Raw genomic sequence first — 17,143 nt, 5'->3', positions numbered from 1 at the left:
AAGGGATTAAAAGAGACAAAGACGGAAGAAGTAGCTAGTTGTTTCATGGATTCTTCCTTGCGGAGATTCTGTGAGAGTTGCCTTCTTTGCATGAAAAATGGCACACAGCCTGGTGGAAGCATGGTGCCGGAGAAGTCTCGTTGCACGCTAAACACAAAGTGAGAACAGCCAAGTCCACACCATGAACTAAGCCCAGCAAAGTGCTCATGATACTGTGTCCTGCCCTTCATTTGGTAGTGATATCACACAAGTTGTTTAGTTTCTGTTTCTTATCATCGTCTACCTGTCCTTCAAGACCATACAAGATGCCATGGAGCCAGTCCCTAATGTATGTAGGCAAGAACCTCTGCACTGTTCACTCAGCCCCCCCTTCTCCGTAAAATCTCTACTTCTTATTAGAATGACACAGCAGAGGCAATTATATTTTAATTAAAAATAATATAAATTTTAAAAGAGAACACTGTCACATCTAAAATACCTGTTTACAGTATGGTTCGAATGGTTGCAACTATACTTTCTAAGATTATTTCTGGAGTCTTGGAATTCCTAAACACTAATTTTATTAAAGAATAAATAAAGAGAGTGAGAGGGTGGAAGGGCAGTGTTTATGCCAGGAACTTCCTCCTTCAAATGTAAAAAGAGCATTCCAGACAACTCATGCTTCAAGAAAGAAAGGAAAAAATCCATTGCCATAATTTGGAAAAGTGGGGTTCCGACAGATGTTTCTGAAGCAACCGAAAGAGAAATGGTGTAGCGTGACAAAGGTGGGCCAATCCCATCTGTGCTTGTAGCCAACTATAAGGTTGATAAGCATGCTAAGAATTTTCCATGTGGTGGAGGTATATAAGAAAAGAAGTAAATTTATGTATAAATTTCCTATTTCATCTTTGAAGATTCCTGAAAATGGCTATACAGGAAAAATATGTGTAATAAACCAGAAAGGCAGTAGGACTTGAATCAAAAGAGCCAACACCAGGACTGTATAGTCCTGATATGTCCTCTGTGCAGTCTCAGCATGCACTCTTTGATGGGCCGTGGTGACATATGAGGCAGGAATATAATCACAGGTATTCACACAGCGTGGTCCAGACATCTTACTGGACTTAAATGGAACTTTGACTGAGCTCTTCATTTCCTCTACTTACTTCCATCCCTCATTCTGCCATCTCTCGGGCTATATCAAAATATAAACATAGAGCTTACTATGTTATCACTGAGCTACAGATGATAGTAGGAATCTACAAGTCACCATAAACTGTCTTAGAAAAGTTAGGAACTCTGGACAGAGCCACATGAGGATAATCAAGAAAAAAAAATGTGAAGACGTGACAAAATAATAGGAGAAAGGAAAATAGCTTAGGCATATAAATGAAGCTGGGTGTGATGGCACACACCTTAATTCCAGCACACAGGAGGCAGAGGCAGGCGGATCTCAGTGGTCTAGAGGCCAACCTGGTCCACAAAGGGAGTTCCTTTTATAACAGCCAGAGCTGTTGCATAGAGAAACCCTGTCCCGAAACCTGTCCCCCCACACACAAAAGAAAGAAAAAGAAATGTAAATTATTTCACCTGCCACAAAGCAGATAAACACGCACACACACATACACACAACACACACACACACACACACACCTCACAAAACTGTGTTCTATGACACACTCATATAATAGGAAAACCTTGAGAAAATTGAATAATGACACAGTATTCACAGGTAACATTCGGAACACTGAATCTAAATGAAAGGAAAGAGATGTTTTAGGCTGAAGGCAACAGAGAGTGAAAACAAGGTTCTCACATAATTAAATTGAAATGATTCACACCCAAGAGGGACAAAGAAGGTCTTGTTAGTAAAGTGTTGCTAAAGAGAAATGGTGGAATCACGACAGTTAGAACCAGCAAAAATGGGGGGGGGGGGGGAGAGGGGATGCCATCACAGAGAAACAGGGAAATTTGAAATACAACTGAGACAATGGGGATGTTCTTTCAGGAACTCAGCAAGGCCAGCTGGACTGGGTCTGAAAAAGCATGGGATAAAACTGGACTCACTGAACATAGCAGACAATGAGGACTGCTGAGAAGTCAAGAACAATGGCACTGGGTTTTGATCCTACTGCTTGTACTGGCTTTGTGGGAGCCTAGGCTGTTTGGATGTTCACCTTACTAGACCTGGAAGGAGGTGGAAGGTCCTTGGACTCCTCACAGGGCAGGGAACCTGGTCTGCTCTTCAGGCTGATGAGAGAGGGGGAGTTGATTGGGGGAGGAGGAGGGATATGGGAGGCGGTGGCGGGGAAGAGACAGAAATCTTAAATAAATAAATAAATTTAAAAAAAAGAAAAAAAGAAAAGATTATTACACCTTAGAGCAGTTATCACTTTCATACATCATTCCACAAACTGTTGTACATTGTCATACAATAGCGATGTAGGAATCAGACATATGCTTTATGAACCAGATATATGAAAAAAAAATGGTCACTTGTTCTTCTCCGAGTGTCTTTCCTAATGCTGTTAGTGTGATTAGTGCAAAAGGGAAATGAAAAGCCAACAATGGAAAAGGCACATGGAGAAGGACAAGTTACCAAACATTTTTCATATTTGGGTCATAAAGCGTATTTCTGATTACTGCATCACTATTGTATAACTGCGTACAATGGTTTGTAGAACGGTATATGAAAATGCAGCCCATACAGAGTACTGACATCCAGAGATGCGCACCTGGAGTTTAGAGTGTTTATGGAAGGTAGATCATAAAGATTCACGATGCTTGCTTGACTGACTTCAGTTAGTCATCCTCCAGACTCCAGAGAGAAGCAGGCATTTCCTACAGAATACCTGGTCTGTTGCCTCCGTTAATCAACTGACAGAATTCACCTGAGTTTTGGGTGTGCACATTCACCACTCAGAACATTCTGTAAGGACAGAGCAGGCCAGTCATCAAAATAGAGTGCTCTTGGGGAGGTGCGGAGTTTGGGTCACCTCCTTTCATTCACAATGTGTGCTAAAAATAACAAAAATCACAACCGACATTCAGAGGTGAAGAAGACCTGAGAGGATAATGCTCTCTCCTTTGATTGTCTCTAATTGAAAGCTGAGTTCAAACAATGTCATCCATCTTCCCACAGTTTTAATAATACCTTTTGTGAAGTTTAATGTGTTCTCTTGGGAAATAAGACCTCTGAAAATATATAATTTAAAAATTCATATTTCTAAAATTGTGTTAACCTTAGGAAGATTGAAGTTCACTTTAATTAAAATAGAATATACACATTTCCATCTTTAAATGAGTTTATGTTTATCCTTTTATATACTTGGAAAATGTTTATATACTTGGAAAAACACCTGGGATAGGTCACAGAATTGTTAAAGGTGCTGATCTCTTGGTGGTGTGGATGAATCTTGGTGGTATGATTTGGAAGTTTTATTTGTTTCCTTACCAATGTCCATATCTCTTCTCTTAGGTTAAAAAAATGAACTTTTTCAAAAACAAAATTCTTAATTTGATTTTTATTTCAAAATAGATGAAAAATTAAAAAAAATTGAGGAATTCATGATCCTCACATTAGTCTAGCACATGCTATGGAGAGCTCGTCTCACTTTCAGGGAATTTGAGCTTTGTGTAGAAGAAAGAAACCCAAAAAATAGAACCATTTTCATCCCAGAGTGTTTAACACAAGGATTTCAGATATTTTAGCTTCTATCACATTGCTCGACATTCCTATGCTAACCTCCTTTATTTTTACCTGCGGGGAAGTGAGTTCTGGTCATGGGTCTATATCTGTGTCTCTCTGGCTAGAGGAACAGAATGTGAAGCAAAGCAATTTAGCATTGAGATGGAAAGATATAACAATCAGATAAAATAAAATAATATGAAAATAAGCTAAAACTTGCTGCTAATAGTATTTACACCAATTGAGAAACAAAATGGGTTTACCATGACAAATGAAAATAAGAAAAATTTTCTGTGGAAAAGTATGTGAAACATTCATAAAACTCAAACTAGGGTGACTTTGTTGGGGAGGTTGGAAGACATGTAAAGCTATGAAAATTTAAATATAAATTCTTAAAAGGTCCAAAAATTATTATGAGATAAAATATCAAATGACTGTTTGGTTGAGAGATCTACTGGAAGAACGGTTGGTAAAGTGCTCCTTGTGGATGCATGGCAGCCTGAGTTAAAACTTCCAGCAGTCAGATCAGAGTTGGGCATGGCTGTGCTTTTCTACAATCATGGACAGTCCTGTGGGTGATTGAAGAGGGCAGATGCAGGAGGCTTCATGGAGCTCACTGGATACTGGTGCAGACTAACCGGAGAGCTCCAAGTTAAGTGAGATAACTTGTATCAAGAAAACAAAGAGGAAATTAATAGAGGAATACATTTGATGTGAACACCTAGCTTTCACATGTGTGCACACGCAAATCAGCTGCATGAGTACACATATGCAAATACACAGAGAGAAAAATATGTACTCATTCTCAGGAACCAGAGTCGTGACAGGTGTACCACGATTTGCTTACATCTGCACTAAACTCTGCTTCTTCTAAATAACAGAAGCTTTATTCCAGGTGGCTCTACCAAGCAGACAGGACAATGACTTACTTCTCTGTCATTTTCTAAGACTGGAATAGTTTTATCCCAGACATTATACACTCTTAGAATCCTGTAACTTTCCCCAGCTTCTTTGTTGGAAAAACAGCATTCTGTGTAGTCACAACCAAGAAGATGGGGCTACACCTACCAGGCTCTACTTTTAGAAAATGGTGTGTATCTCAGTGCTGAAAAGACAATACTATTAGGGCTAAAATTGACTTTGCCCCAGCTTAATCATAGGAAAGATGTTTCTTGTAAGAAGGGCAAACTTGGAAGACTAGCATTTACTGTAATGGTTCTCATCCTTCTTAATGCTGTGACCCTTCAATACAGCCTCTCATGTTATGGTGACCCAACCATAAAATTATTTAATTGCTACTTCATAACTGTAATTTTGCTACTGTTATGAATAATAATGTAAATATCTGATATGCAGGATATCTGATGGGCAACTCCTATAGGGTCTTGACCTACAGGTTGAGAGCTACTGACCTACTGTCTTTCCAACTCTACTATAATGGAAGCATTCAGAGATAACTAGGCTGTTACTTCTGCAAAGAGCTGGGGTACAATAGAAAGAATTTTGTTTCTAGGCCAGGTGAAGATGGAAAGAGAATGAATATCTTGGACAGAGCTTAGAAAAACTCATGGATAAGAACTTTTGTAAAACAGTATACATCTTTGGTGGCAAGCTGTTCAGAATCAGCATACAGCTCTTTAGGATCAGAGGTAATCAAAGTGACAAACCATCTACAAGTTCATTATAAAATCTGATGGATAAAGACCTATGAAGGACTCTTGTGATCACACTTTTTTGTTTAGATCTTGAAAACTGTGTACTTTAGCACTATTTTACACCTAACCCAAGGTCATTAGAATAGGACATGGGGAGAACTGAATACATTCTCAACACATCATATTGGCTCATACCACTTAAGAATGATCTTTTTGGTTAAGCAATGAACTGCCCTTACCCAGGGATTATTTGTTGTAGACCAACCTTAAAAATAAAACCACATTCATGCTTTGCAGTCTGGAAGACTGAAAACTGTACTTTTTATCAAAGGACAGTCTATTAGTGAACAGAACCATTGCCAAGGTGCTAGTCTCTGACCTAGGAGTAACACCTTGGCAGACAAGCCAAACAGCAAAAGGGGGGAAATGTCTGAACAGCGCTATCTCAGCATACTACTAGGGAAATGGAACTCAGAATTCACTCATCCAAGTCTCTAAATGAACAAGAATGACATTGATGGTTGTGGAGTCAGTATCCAGATTTATAATGATATATTATCCAATTTGCAATGAAACAGCACAGTGAGATACACATGCAGAAGTAAGTACAGATGACAGGTTGCCCTTTGGGGAAATGTAAATTGAATCTTTCCAATGAAGATACCATGGCAATGTTAGAAATGTGTTCAAAATCTAAGAGAAACTAAATTTGAAGAATCTGAGGAAAACAAGAGAATAGTGACTCATCAAATAGAACCCAACTTCTTAAACTGTGGATCATGAGTCAATGAGACTTGATGTAACTCAGTATGATGCTGTGAAAATTTGGCAATACTAAAAGTTTATGAACACACAGTGGTCAAAAATTAATTAAAAATTAAAGATAGAGCAAATCTCAAATATTTCTGGAAAGCGCTTGTTCATGTTGTATCATGGAACTTCACTGCATCCTTGACTCTGAACACACGGTATGAATATTTTATGCATGTAGGTCTCTGTGCTTCGCAACTTCAATAAATGCTGTTGATAATAGCTCAGCCCAGATGGAAAACAATTGCTGATTATGAACTGAAATGTTTGTACTGTGCACATGATGTCACCTGCTCTTAAAACTATAACTGTAATTATAGAAAACAAAAACTTAATATTTTCCTGCTATCATTCTTTAGCATATAAGTATCCAATTAGTATATATTTGGATCCTATTGGTTTAGAATGTTTAATTTTAAAAATCACTGTTTGAGATAATGAGTTGATTTTAAAGAAATCATTAAATAAATCTGGAGCTTGGAATTAGGATAAAATTTGCAACCGTTTCTGAAATGGTCTTGATTGAACTACACTTATATTGTTTGTTCATACAAAGTGCTTTTCACATCATTGCTGATTATGAAGTCAAAATATTGATCAACTTAAAAATATTGAAGATGCTCTATATTTTGCAGATATTCAATCACAAATATAATTTGTACGTAAAAATAAAGAAGTACATCTATTTTATTAGTATGATAATTTATTTTTGAATTTAATAAATGTAAAAAGTATAAGTATACCAGAGAATTATATAAAGATAATTTTCTTTTTGATTTATTATCAATAATATTTTATTTATATACCTATTTTATATACTTATATACCCATAGTCACATAAAAATTTCTTAGGCAAAAGGGGCTTACAAATGGAAAATACTAAGAAACTCTGAAATAGAGCATATCAATATGATTAAAATTCTACAAATAGCTATCCCCAGAAGGTAATTTTGAAGTTGGCAAGTACAGTACCTAAATAAGAAGTTTACTAGGTGGACCCCAAAGTAGATTTCAGCTGATAAGAGAAGATCAATCTGAAAATAGATCAGTAGAGTCTAGGCCTGTAAATAGCAAAACAGAAAATGAATATGGGTAAATATATCTTCATGTGAGACACGTTTAAGTATAACTACATATGTATAATGGGAAAATTAAGGAAGGGAGATAGAGAGGGAGAAAAAGATGTTGAAAATTTGCTTATAATTTTCCCCAAAGAACGAAAATTACAGACCCTAGAAATACAAAAATAAATTTCTACTTCTCTCTTACATTCCAAATTAAAATAAAAATAATAAGAAAAGAAGAAAAAAAGAAAATTTTCTCATCATATAAACAAATCCCACAATGTGATTAGCAGTTGACATCTTTTCAGAGACAATGGAGGTCAAAGACAGTGGGATGGTATCCAACATATTTTATGGAGAATAACTATTTACAAAATGTAACAATGTTGTTTGTAAAATGAAGGTGATATAAATATTCATAAATGAGAAAAACAATACAATTTATCTTTAAGACATTTCCCTTGTAATAACAACTAAGAATTTGTTGAGGTATTAATTTGAATTTAGGTAGAAAAAAGGAACTATTGCAAAAGTGATTATGTATCTAATAAGAAAGTCTCTGTAATTACATTTTTTTCTCTTACTGATTTAACAAGTTAAGTGCATAAAGCAATATCTTTAAAATTGTGTTGTTGTGGCTATAGCATATAGAATTTCCATATATTTGACAATAAAAGCCAAGTGAATGAAGCTATATTTGAAAAAAGAAATGACACCAGATGGCAATTTCAATCTACAAGAAGATATGAAGAAATGAATAGAGACACAGTAAATAATAAGCTTAATTAAAAGAAAACTCAATGAACCTGTTTGAGCTTTCCTTCATTTTTTGAGCTTTTTAGAATGACTTACATTTTATAAAGTAATAATTATGACAATGTATTATTGTGTCATATATATATATATATACACACACACAAATACTTAAGCATACACACATGAAATTTGAATTATAGCATAAAATGGGACAAGGTAAGACAGTTATATAGTAGTGAGGTTTTTATATCTTGATCAGGGAATTTAGCTTAGAGGTAGAGTGGGTTGATCCTCAGAATATAAAACAAACTTTTACAGCTTACTGAAATTTAGTTAGTATAGAGATGAGATAGAAATCTTGTAAGTTAAGTTGTACACCATAAGACCCCAAGCAACTACTAAGAAGGTGGCCCAGAAAACATAAAGATCAATAAGGAATTACAATAAGATATTAGAATATATTCAAAGAAGATGAGAGGATGTAGTAAAGAACTGAAAAAGAATAAAATATGAGACTATATTAACTGCTTTTCTTATCACTGTGACCAATTTCTGACAAATTAAAGGCAAGTTACAGAGGAAAGATTTATTTGATGCACAGTTTCAGGAGGTAGAATGCATCATGGTTAGGATGCAGAGTATCAGGAGCATGAGGGGGTTGCATGTGTTGTCTCTTCAACCAGAAAGCCAGGAGAGATGATTGCTGTTGCTCAGGAGCTTGCTCCTTTCAATTCATTCCAGAATCCTAGTCCATAACATAATTCTGAACATGGTCAAAGTGGATCTTTCCTTTTTGGTTAAATCCATGCTGAACCATAGTCACAGATACACCCAGAGGAGTATCTCCTGGTGACTCGATCTCTTGTTAGTTGGAGGATCAAAACACCATCAAAGATAGATAGCATTTAAATACCAAAATGTAGTCCATTCATAGTTTAATATCCCAATCTTTGGTAATATGTATGAAGTGTTTATAGATTGAATCCCTTTTCTTTGTAAATTCATGCCCCCCAAATAATATAGGATTCTAGTCCTAGCATTTTTTATACTTGAAATTATTTAAGCAAATTTCTATGAACCCATAGAACAGATTTTGTTTCAGGTGATTCCTGAATTAAACTATCTAGTTGACAAACACCCACACCCTGAAAACTGTTAGTAATAGAATGGCCAACACCTCAAAAAGAGATGCATACTGAGATACACAGTTTATTTCAAACCAGTACATGTTTTACTCCATGGTCACCTGATAGTTATTCTGTGGCACTATTAATATGGACAGAACATGTGTTTGCATTTTCACTTCTGTTCTGGCATTAAAGATACTCAAAGGAAAAAGAACAGCCATTGATTTTGACATATATTTAAGTTGAATGCATTGAAACCACTCATTTCATGGCTCATTTAATGTCCTAATATCTCTTGAAGGGAAATCTACATTTGTGTCGTTATGTGTAGAGTGTGCACAGTAAGGATTAATGAGGTTCATAATTGCACACACAGATCACAGCATTTTTATCTTGACAATGGTTTGTTTAGAATGCATATACTGTATTTGCTTATGTAAATTGGACATTTATGAATAATATGTGAGCATAAATACCATAAGTAACACACACTCACACACACATACACATGCACACTCATACACACACATACACACGCACACTCATACACACACACACACACACAGAATCTCACATGCTATCACGAAGCATCATAGCTATGCTTTAATACCTAGCTTATTTCTTTGCAGTTGCCTGATGGCTATGCATACAGTCTCAAGAATCATACTAGTTATGTTCAGTCTCCAGCTCTGCTATATATTTTCTGTGTGATCCAATATCCATATGAAATATAACAATGCCTTTCTCATGATCTCCCTAAGGATTAAGTGACTTCTTAATGGATTCATAGTTAGGTTACTCTCTATAAATTTAAGATAGTTTTTTTTATCTGATTTCTGTCTTTCTGGGAGATAAAATATTTCCTAGAGTATGTGCTAGGTAGATTAGGATTCCTATCTAACAGACCATCATGTGCCTTTTTAAATGATGGTTATTGTAGCTGATACACTTTTCTCTATGATACCTTTATAATTTTTAATTAACAATACATAGCTTTTGGTGATATGGATTCTACCTGAGAGATGTTGCTTTCCAGAAACACGTGTGGGTGTCTTACCAATATTTTCAATAGACCTTCAGTCTGTTGTGTAAAGGTAGGGTTGTGACAATTTCAAAATCTTTCTTGTGGTTTTCCTGCATCTTGTATTTCTCTGTTACAATTTGTTCATACTTAAAAATGGCAGCCCCCATCTCTTTCCATTAGATTCTCAACATCTTAGAGGTGCTTGGTACATAACACATGAATTAATGAATTCAAAATTCATCCTCAGTTCTCAACTATGTATTTACTTTTAAGATCTTATGAAAGTCTACTGATTTTATTACAGACTCAAGTTACCTTTAACAACACGTAGGAGACAAGACCTTCCTTGGTATCAGTAGCTCATTGGTCCTAAACCTCTGAGGATACCAACTCTGGTTTCTCAAGTAATATAAAAGCATGTGGCATTTGAATATAATCATCAGATATACTCCTACATAGTGTAAATAATTTCTAGATTGTTCCCAATGTCTAATGTACTGTGAATGCTATGTAAATACTTATTATGATTTGTTGTTTGAGAGAAATGTCAAGAAAGCAATTCTATACAGTTGCATTTGTTTGTTACAGATGACTTTGTTCGAACATTTTCTATTCATGGTTGGTTGAATCCACAGATATAAAACCTGTAGCTATAGCAAGGTGACTGCCCTAAATGGAATAATTCATTATTATATAGAATTCTTTTCTTTCCTTTGTGTTCTTAGAGATGTTATTTATTCTTTAGGTAAGATGTGATGCTATCACTTCTTTTATTATAACCCTTACATGTAGTAATTAGGGCTGCGGGGCTGCATTCCCAGCACCCCGGCCACCTGCTCGGCTAGCTTATGCCCCAAAATAATTACACAGACACTGTATTCTTTTAAGCACTGCTTGGACCTTTAGCTCTAGCACTTACAGGCTAATTCTCACATCCCGATCAACCCATCTCTAATAATCTGTGAGAACCGGTCTTACCGGGAAGATTCTAGCCTAGTCCATCCTGGGTTGGAGCTTCATGCCGCGTGTCTGCCCGGGAGCGGGGCATGGCTCATCCCGGGAGTGGGGCATGGCGTCTCTCTCAGGCATCTGCTCCGGAGAGGAGAGATGTCGAGACTCTGACCTCACTTCCTCTTCCTCCCAGCATTTTGTTCTGTTTACTCCACCCACAGGGCCAAGCAGTTTCTTTATTGGCCAATGACCTTCCTCCATCACTTACAAGACCTGTTCAGATACTGCTCTGCCTGCCTTTGTCACCCCCAGCCCATATTCCTACTCTTCTAGAAGTTACTCCCAGCTAGGTGCTTCGTCATTTGCCCATTGTATGTTTTGATATAGTTATTTTGTACCTGCTGGGTCTCTTCTTAGCTTAGGATTTTTGGTTCAGCTATGTATTCACCACGGAACATGTAAGTAGCAACCATTTGATAACTGTAAAGGTTTAATGCAGAATGTACTCAGTGTGTGGTACTGAGTATCAGAGACGGGCTTGTCTCATAAGAGTGAAAAATGATTTCTTTACTATTCTTCCTGGAGATATCTGTCAACGGATGATCTTCATAATATTGCAAAAAAAAATGTCATTACACTTATTAGCTAATGTAATGCCTCATAGCTGGTGTCACTTTGAGAAAGCATTTTCTCACTCTGAAGACTTTTTTTTTTGAAATTAGGAAAAATAGACCCATATTACTACATTGATATGATGTTTGATGTCATGGGTGGTGGGGGTTTCGATTTCCTAAATCAAGTGCTTGGGCTGAAGAATGCATCATGTCAAAGCGGATTCCCTTTATTCCCTATGCAAGTTCTCTTTGAATACAAATAAAATTACATTGTGGAGGCTCCCAACAGCACTCCACTATTCTTCTAGTAGCAGTTCTCATTACTCATTGTGCGGCCATAGCATCTCTTGTCATGATATGTAGTAGGTGTGAGCTTTGTCCACTCTGTGGTCCTACCTCAGAAATCTCTCTGCCACATGTTTTTTTTTTATGTAATGGCAATACACTTTTCTTCCCCTATTTCCTGTAAAAATATACAGATTTTAAGCTGTTCACTTTGTACCTTTGGTTTAACTAAAACACATAGGATTATAATTACTACTTGTGTAAGGCGTTTTCACTTTTGCAAAATACTTTCATAGTATTCAACTTTGTGTCCTTCACGGGTCTTAGGGCAAGTACCAGAAACATTATAGAATATAAGAAAAAATGCTGAAACAAAACAAAAGTTGCATGATAAAACATGGAGTCCATTTTGTGTTGTTCAACTACTACTGTAACGAGAAAATTAATGTTATGACCCTTTAATAAGTTATTCATGCTCTGGTGACCTCCCCAACCATAAAATTATTTTGTTACTACTTCATAACTACAATTTGACTATTGTTATGAATCATAATGTAAATATACAATATACAGAATATCTGATATGTGGCTCCCAAAGGGATTGTGAACCACAGAATGAGAACCACTGATCTAGAGGTTAAGTGACTTACTCTAGGCCACACAGTCCAAAGGCAGCAGCAATAGAGTTCTATCAAGTACAGGACTCCTCATTACCAGCTTGGTCCCAACTCTACTCAGCCTATAAGGAAAAGGGCTTTTCACACTCTTATGATCCTTGGGCTAATGATTCCCATTCTCTTTTTTGGCAGAGGCATCCATCCTAAGCTATGACGGCAGTATGTACATGAAGGTTATCATGCCCATGGTGATGCACACGGAAGCAGAGGATGTGTCCTTCCGCTTCATGTCACAACGAGCCTATGGGCTGCTGGTAGCCACTACCTCCAGGGATTCTGCGGATACACTGCGTCTAGAGTTGGATGGTGGGCGTGTCAAGCTCATGGTGAATTTAGGTATCGTATGAAGGACCCTCTGTCTTCTGTTTGGGCTTGTCCTCCCTTCTTTTCTGATTTTCATTATTTTCATTGAATTCTTTGTTTCTTGAAAGTTAGCTGCTCACTTCTTGTTTAATAGACCATGGATTAAAAACCAACAGCAACAAATGCCTTCTCCTTATTTCTGCATGAGGGTTTGATGTCAATTTTTGGTCTCTGACATTGGTGATTTCTTTACTAGAGTATTCGTTTTCTAAGTTTCCTTTCTTGATTTTTTTTTTTTTTGGAATTGTTTAGCTTTGTGTAAAACATGCTACTTTGGTCCATCTTTTGATCAATCAATCATTTTCCCATTAAGTCCAACTCCTTGTTCACCACTCAAAACAGTCAAAGCTGAGGACAGGGACAGGAAGAAGAGGGGGCAAAATGAGAGGGTGGGTGGGAGAGAACTATGCTGTGCGTTGTTTGTATTTCCATAGTGACTATTCCTGTGGATAATTCCAGTGGCCTGGATGTTACTGATATCTTAAGCTTATTCCAAGCAGGATGTCAAGTTACATTGCCCCTTTGGAAACAGTCTTTCTAAGGTTCATAGCCTCCTGATATGTATACCTGTTTTCTTTTCTGGTGTTCTTATCACTTGTCAATAGCCCTTTTGATATAAAGACTATTGCCTTCCAATGTCCACCAGTTCCCCTATTTTCTCTATGTCATACCAGTCCCCTAGATTTGGAAAAAAAATAATAACTTCATGTTTATAGTTTATTGGGTCAAGATGTGTTTCTTCTTTTTTTCTCTGTAGTTTCTTATAATGGATACTTGTGAAATCCTTCTCCTTATGGCCTCACATTCTTCCCTGCTATTAATCTCTATACTGGCTCCTAATTATTTTCTTTGGAGAATGGAAACCTCTTGGCTTTGAAAGGAAACAAACACGTCTGTTTCTGCTTTTTTCACTCAGCCAAAAGCCAAATACTCAGCGATGTACGAATTAATGCTTTACTTGAGTCCATACTTCTAAGTTAGTGGATTCGTGTGGGCTTGTGGACCGTATTTGAATATAGAGCTCTTTAATAAAGATTTGTCAGAGCCACAGACAAATGTACCAGACTCAAAACCATAGAGAACCCTAGATTGCCCGGCTGAAAGGTGGGGTTTTGAAATCATATCCCTCTTATCTACTCTCAGGTCGACTGGTACTTATCCCCAAATATGAAAACCTTGAGGACACTGGACTGTTTTGAGTAGTGGCTCATTTAGTTTTGTGTTTTTATTTTACCTCGAGTTTCTAGCATTTATGACACAGTGCACTTTTTCCCTATCTAATCTCACCTGCTCTTTGTTTTTAGTGTGTCTCTTGGCTTCCTTTTGTTTGTGTCTGTGTATGTATTTGATTCTTTTTGGGTTTTTATTTTTCTTCTATTGCTGGATCTTTTCTTGTGTGTTTATCTGTATTCTTGAGTTTTCAATCCTCCCCACCATCTACCATGGTAAATCAAAAGATGGTATTCAACCCTTCAAAGGCCCAAAGCCTGCGGCCCGCATAGCAAACAGCCTTGAGAACAGAGAGTACTGAGAAGCCTGCAGGGACTGGCATACCTCTGCCCTCCCCACCTGCCCTCCCGCAGCACCCTCCCCATCTTAGCTGGACCAAACTAAGCATGTTACACTACCTAAAACCAACAACCAGATACTCTGATTTATTTCCCTAGAAAAACAGAAACAAAAACAAAGATCAACACAAAAACATAACATAAAAGAGAAAACTGAATATCAGACTCCTGCCTACCACTCACCCTTAGAAAAGCAAACCAAGGCATCACAAGGGGCATATGTATATCTTTCAAAAGACAATTTGCCTTTTTCAATAAATGATATTTTGTAAAGGCTAGAAAGGCAACCTCAACAGGTGTCACCTTACAAGTAAAAGTGAAGTCAGAGAAAAGGATAAAAGATGAGCAATGAGGGAATGGAATGAAAGCCCCCATTTCAGATCACACACACACACACATGCACACATACACACACACACACACACACACACACACACACTGAGTTAGTCATGGATCCTAAATGTATTTCTAGAAGCATGCCATTCACTCCTTGTCTATTTTAAATTGTGGCCAAACCTGGGACCCAAGCCTTCCACAAGGATAGCTTTTGCCTTTCAGCATCTGTTAGCTCACTCTCCCTCTAACTCCTACCACACTGAGACACAGTGCCTGAAAGAGTCTCAATGGCATTAGAGACTGTTCTCTAAAAAGAGAGAGTTGTTTACTTCTCACCAAGCGGTATGGTCCATCACGAGTATGACTTTAGATTATTTAACTTTCTCTCAAGCCTGACATAGGAAACTAAACATTAATCCTTGTACTGTATACACACTTCATATTCAGGATTTGTCCGAGGGTTTTTTTCCCTCCGCTTCACCCAAATATTTTCTTCTGCCTTGTCACAAAAAGTCATTTCTTTGTGACAAGAAAGAAGAAAATTATCTCCAAGCACAGTTTGCCTCTCCCAAACTAACTTTTTTCTCTTACTATATTTCCCCCCCTCAGGAAATGTCTCTCTCTGTAGGCAAAGCTAGCCTGGAGTTCTCTGTAGCTCAGGCTAGCCTCTTGGGTGCTTGAATTTTAAGTTGTTCCCCCTTGATAGAGCACACAAAAGATATTCAAGTTCATTCAAGTGGCTAACACACGGGAGCTCAATGAGAGAAACCTAGTATCTCCTTTTCTGATATAGTCTAACTTCTACATGCCAAGCAGGCTAGAGTTTCCTAAGGCTTTGTTTCCTAAAGGCAGGCATATGTGGTCCCAGTCAGGATACAAGATATCAGACACCAGACAGCACCATTTAAAAAGTTACAAAGCTGGCTGTTGAACAACCAGTATTTGTTCCTTGTGCATTAAAAGAGGTAATGACAGTATTTTACCATCAAAGTACATTTAAAGATTTCAAAGACTGCATTTTATTTCAACCAAACAACAGTTTTATGAGACAAATTAACAAAGCCTTTTTAATGTTTACTTTGCTAGACATGAAACTTCTGTAGGAAGTTAGTAGCAGAGCTGAGATTAGAACCCCTGACTCTAAACCATTATGCGTTGTCTGTTGGCTCCATAGATCTGCATTGTGGCTCAGTGATGGGGCCGTCTTAATGGCAACATTCATGACAGTCACTGTTGAAACATTCACATAGGGGACCTTGCTTTGCCTTAGTGCTCAGTTTTAATTGAGTCACATCTCAGGAAAGCCACTGATAGGGATGAAGCCTTAGATGTCCTCAGTGGTGGGGGGCCTTCATCCATGCTCACGACTCCAAGGGCAGTGTTGGGTATTCTGTTAATCACATTTAACTGCTCCAGATTTGTTTTCTCTAGACATCCTGAACACTTTTGCATAATGGAAAACATACAGCTTTCAGAAGCATCCATGGCTTCCACAGTCTTGCAAAGCTCACCAGTACATAAAGCAATCACTTCTCCTACTTCACTGTTACAAGGCAAAGGAACCAAAGCAAACAAGTAGCACACATATGCACACATACCCAAATGCACTCAAGTAGACATTTTCATTCAGAGAGCGCACCCTGAATGCTATAGAAAAGAGACAGACACAGAGGACATGACCTTCTCCAGCTCATCTTTCATTAAAAGCATTCATTCCCTCACCACAAGAACATTGCCTAAGAGCTCATCAAGAAGACACTAGAGAAGATTTTTCTCCATAAAATACTTACTTGTTCTTTCGGTAAAATAAAACAATTCAATGTGTCTTCACTTAAACATATTGTCCGTCTTCCCTGAAAGCCAACAGTTCTCACACTGATTTAAAGGTACAATATAAACCTCATGGAGCTATTTGCATATCCAGGAAGATTAAACCAACTGAAATGCCTCTCCTTATACCAGACTCCTGTCTAGGGATAAAATCCTGAGCTTTGCACAACAGAAGAGAAAACTTTTGCTTACAGTCCCTGGGTTGGCGGTTTTAGGTCCACCCTCTTTCTCCTAAGCATGTCTCCCCATACTCCTGTTTCCCCTCCCTTGGTAAGTCAGGAAGAGGTATTTCTCCAACTTTGGGTAAGGTTAGATGCAACCACTAGCTCCAGCCCTACCTTTCCCTCCTGCCTGCCCTGCCTTCCCAGCCCTCCTAGGGGCATGGCCTCCTCTGTCTGGTGATCGTACCAATTGCT

The 17,143-nt window shown here is 37.6% G+C and overlaps 1 protein-coding gene across 28 annotated transcripts in view; it reads left to right on the top strand.

Annotated features, from left to right (window-relative positions):
• Nucleotides 1-17,143, top strand: part of Nrxn3 (neurexin 3) — a 1,564,636-nt gene that overhangs the window by 597,615 nt on the left and 949,878 nt on the right. For all 28 annotated transcript variants that reach the window (XR_005974847.1, XM_041658568.1, XM_041658546.1 and 25 more), the window contains one exon: nucleotides 12,763-12,966. Coding sequence is in view for 27 of the 28 variants with exons in the window: in XM_041658568.1 (XP_041514502.1) it covers nucleotides 12,763-12,966 (204 nt within the window). In the remaining variant the exon portion in view is untranslated. The remainder of the gene's footprint in view (nucleotides 1-12,762; nucleotides 12,967-17,143) is intronic.

This window comes from Microtus oregoni, unplaced genomic scaffold (genome assembly GCF_018167655.1).
Source record: "Microtus oregoni isolate MIOR12 unplaced genomic scaffold, Mior012 000009F_ref0000495, whole genome shotgun sequence".
Classification (NCBI taxonomy): Eukaryota; Metazoa; Chordata; class Mammalia; order Rodentia; family Cricetidae; genus Microtus; species Microtus oregoni.
This window is presented reverse-complemented; position numbering and strand designations above follow the sequence as displayed.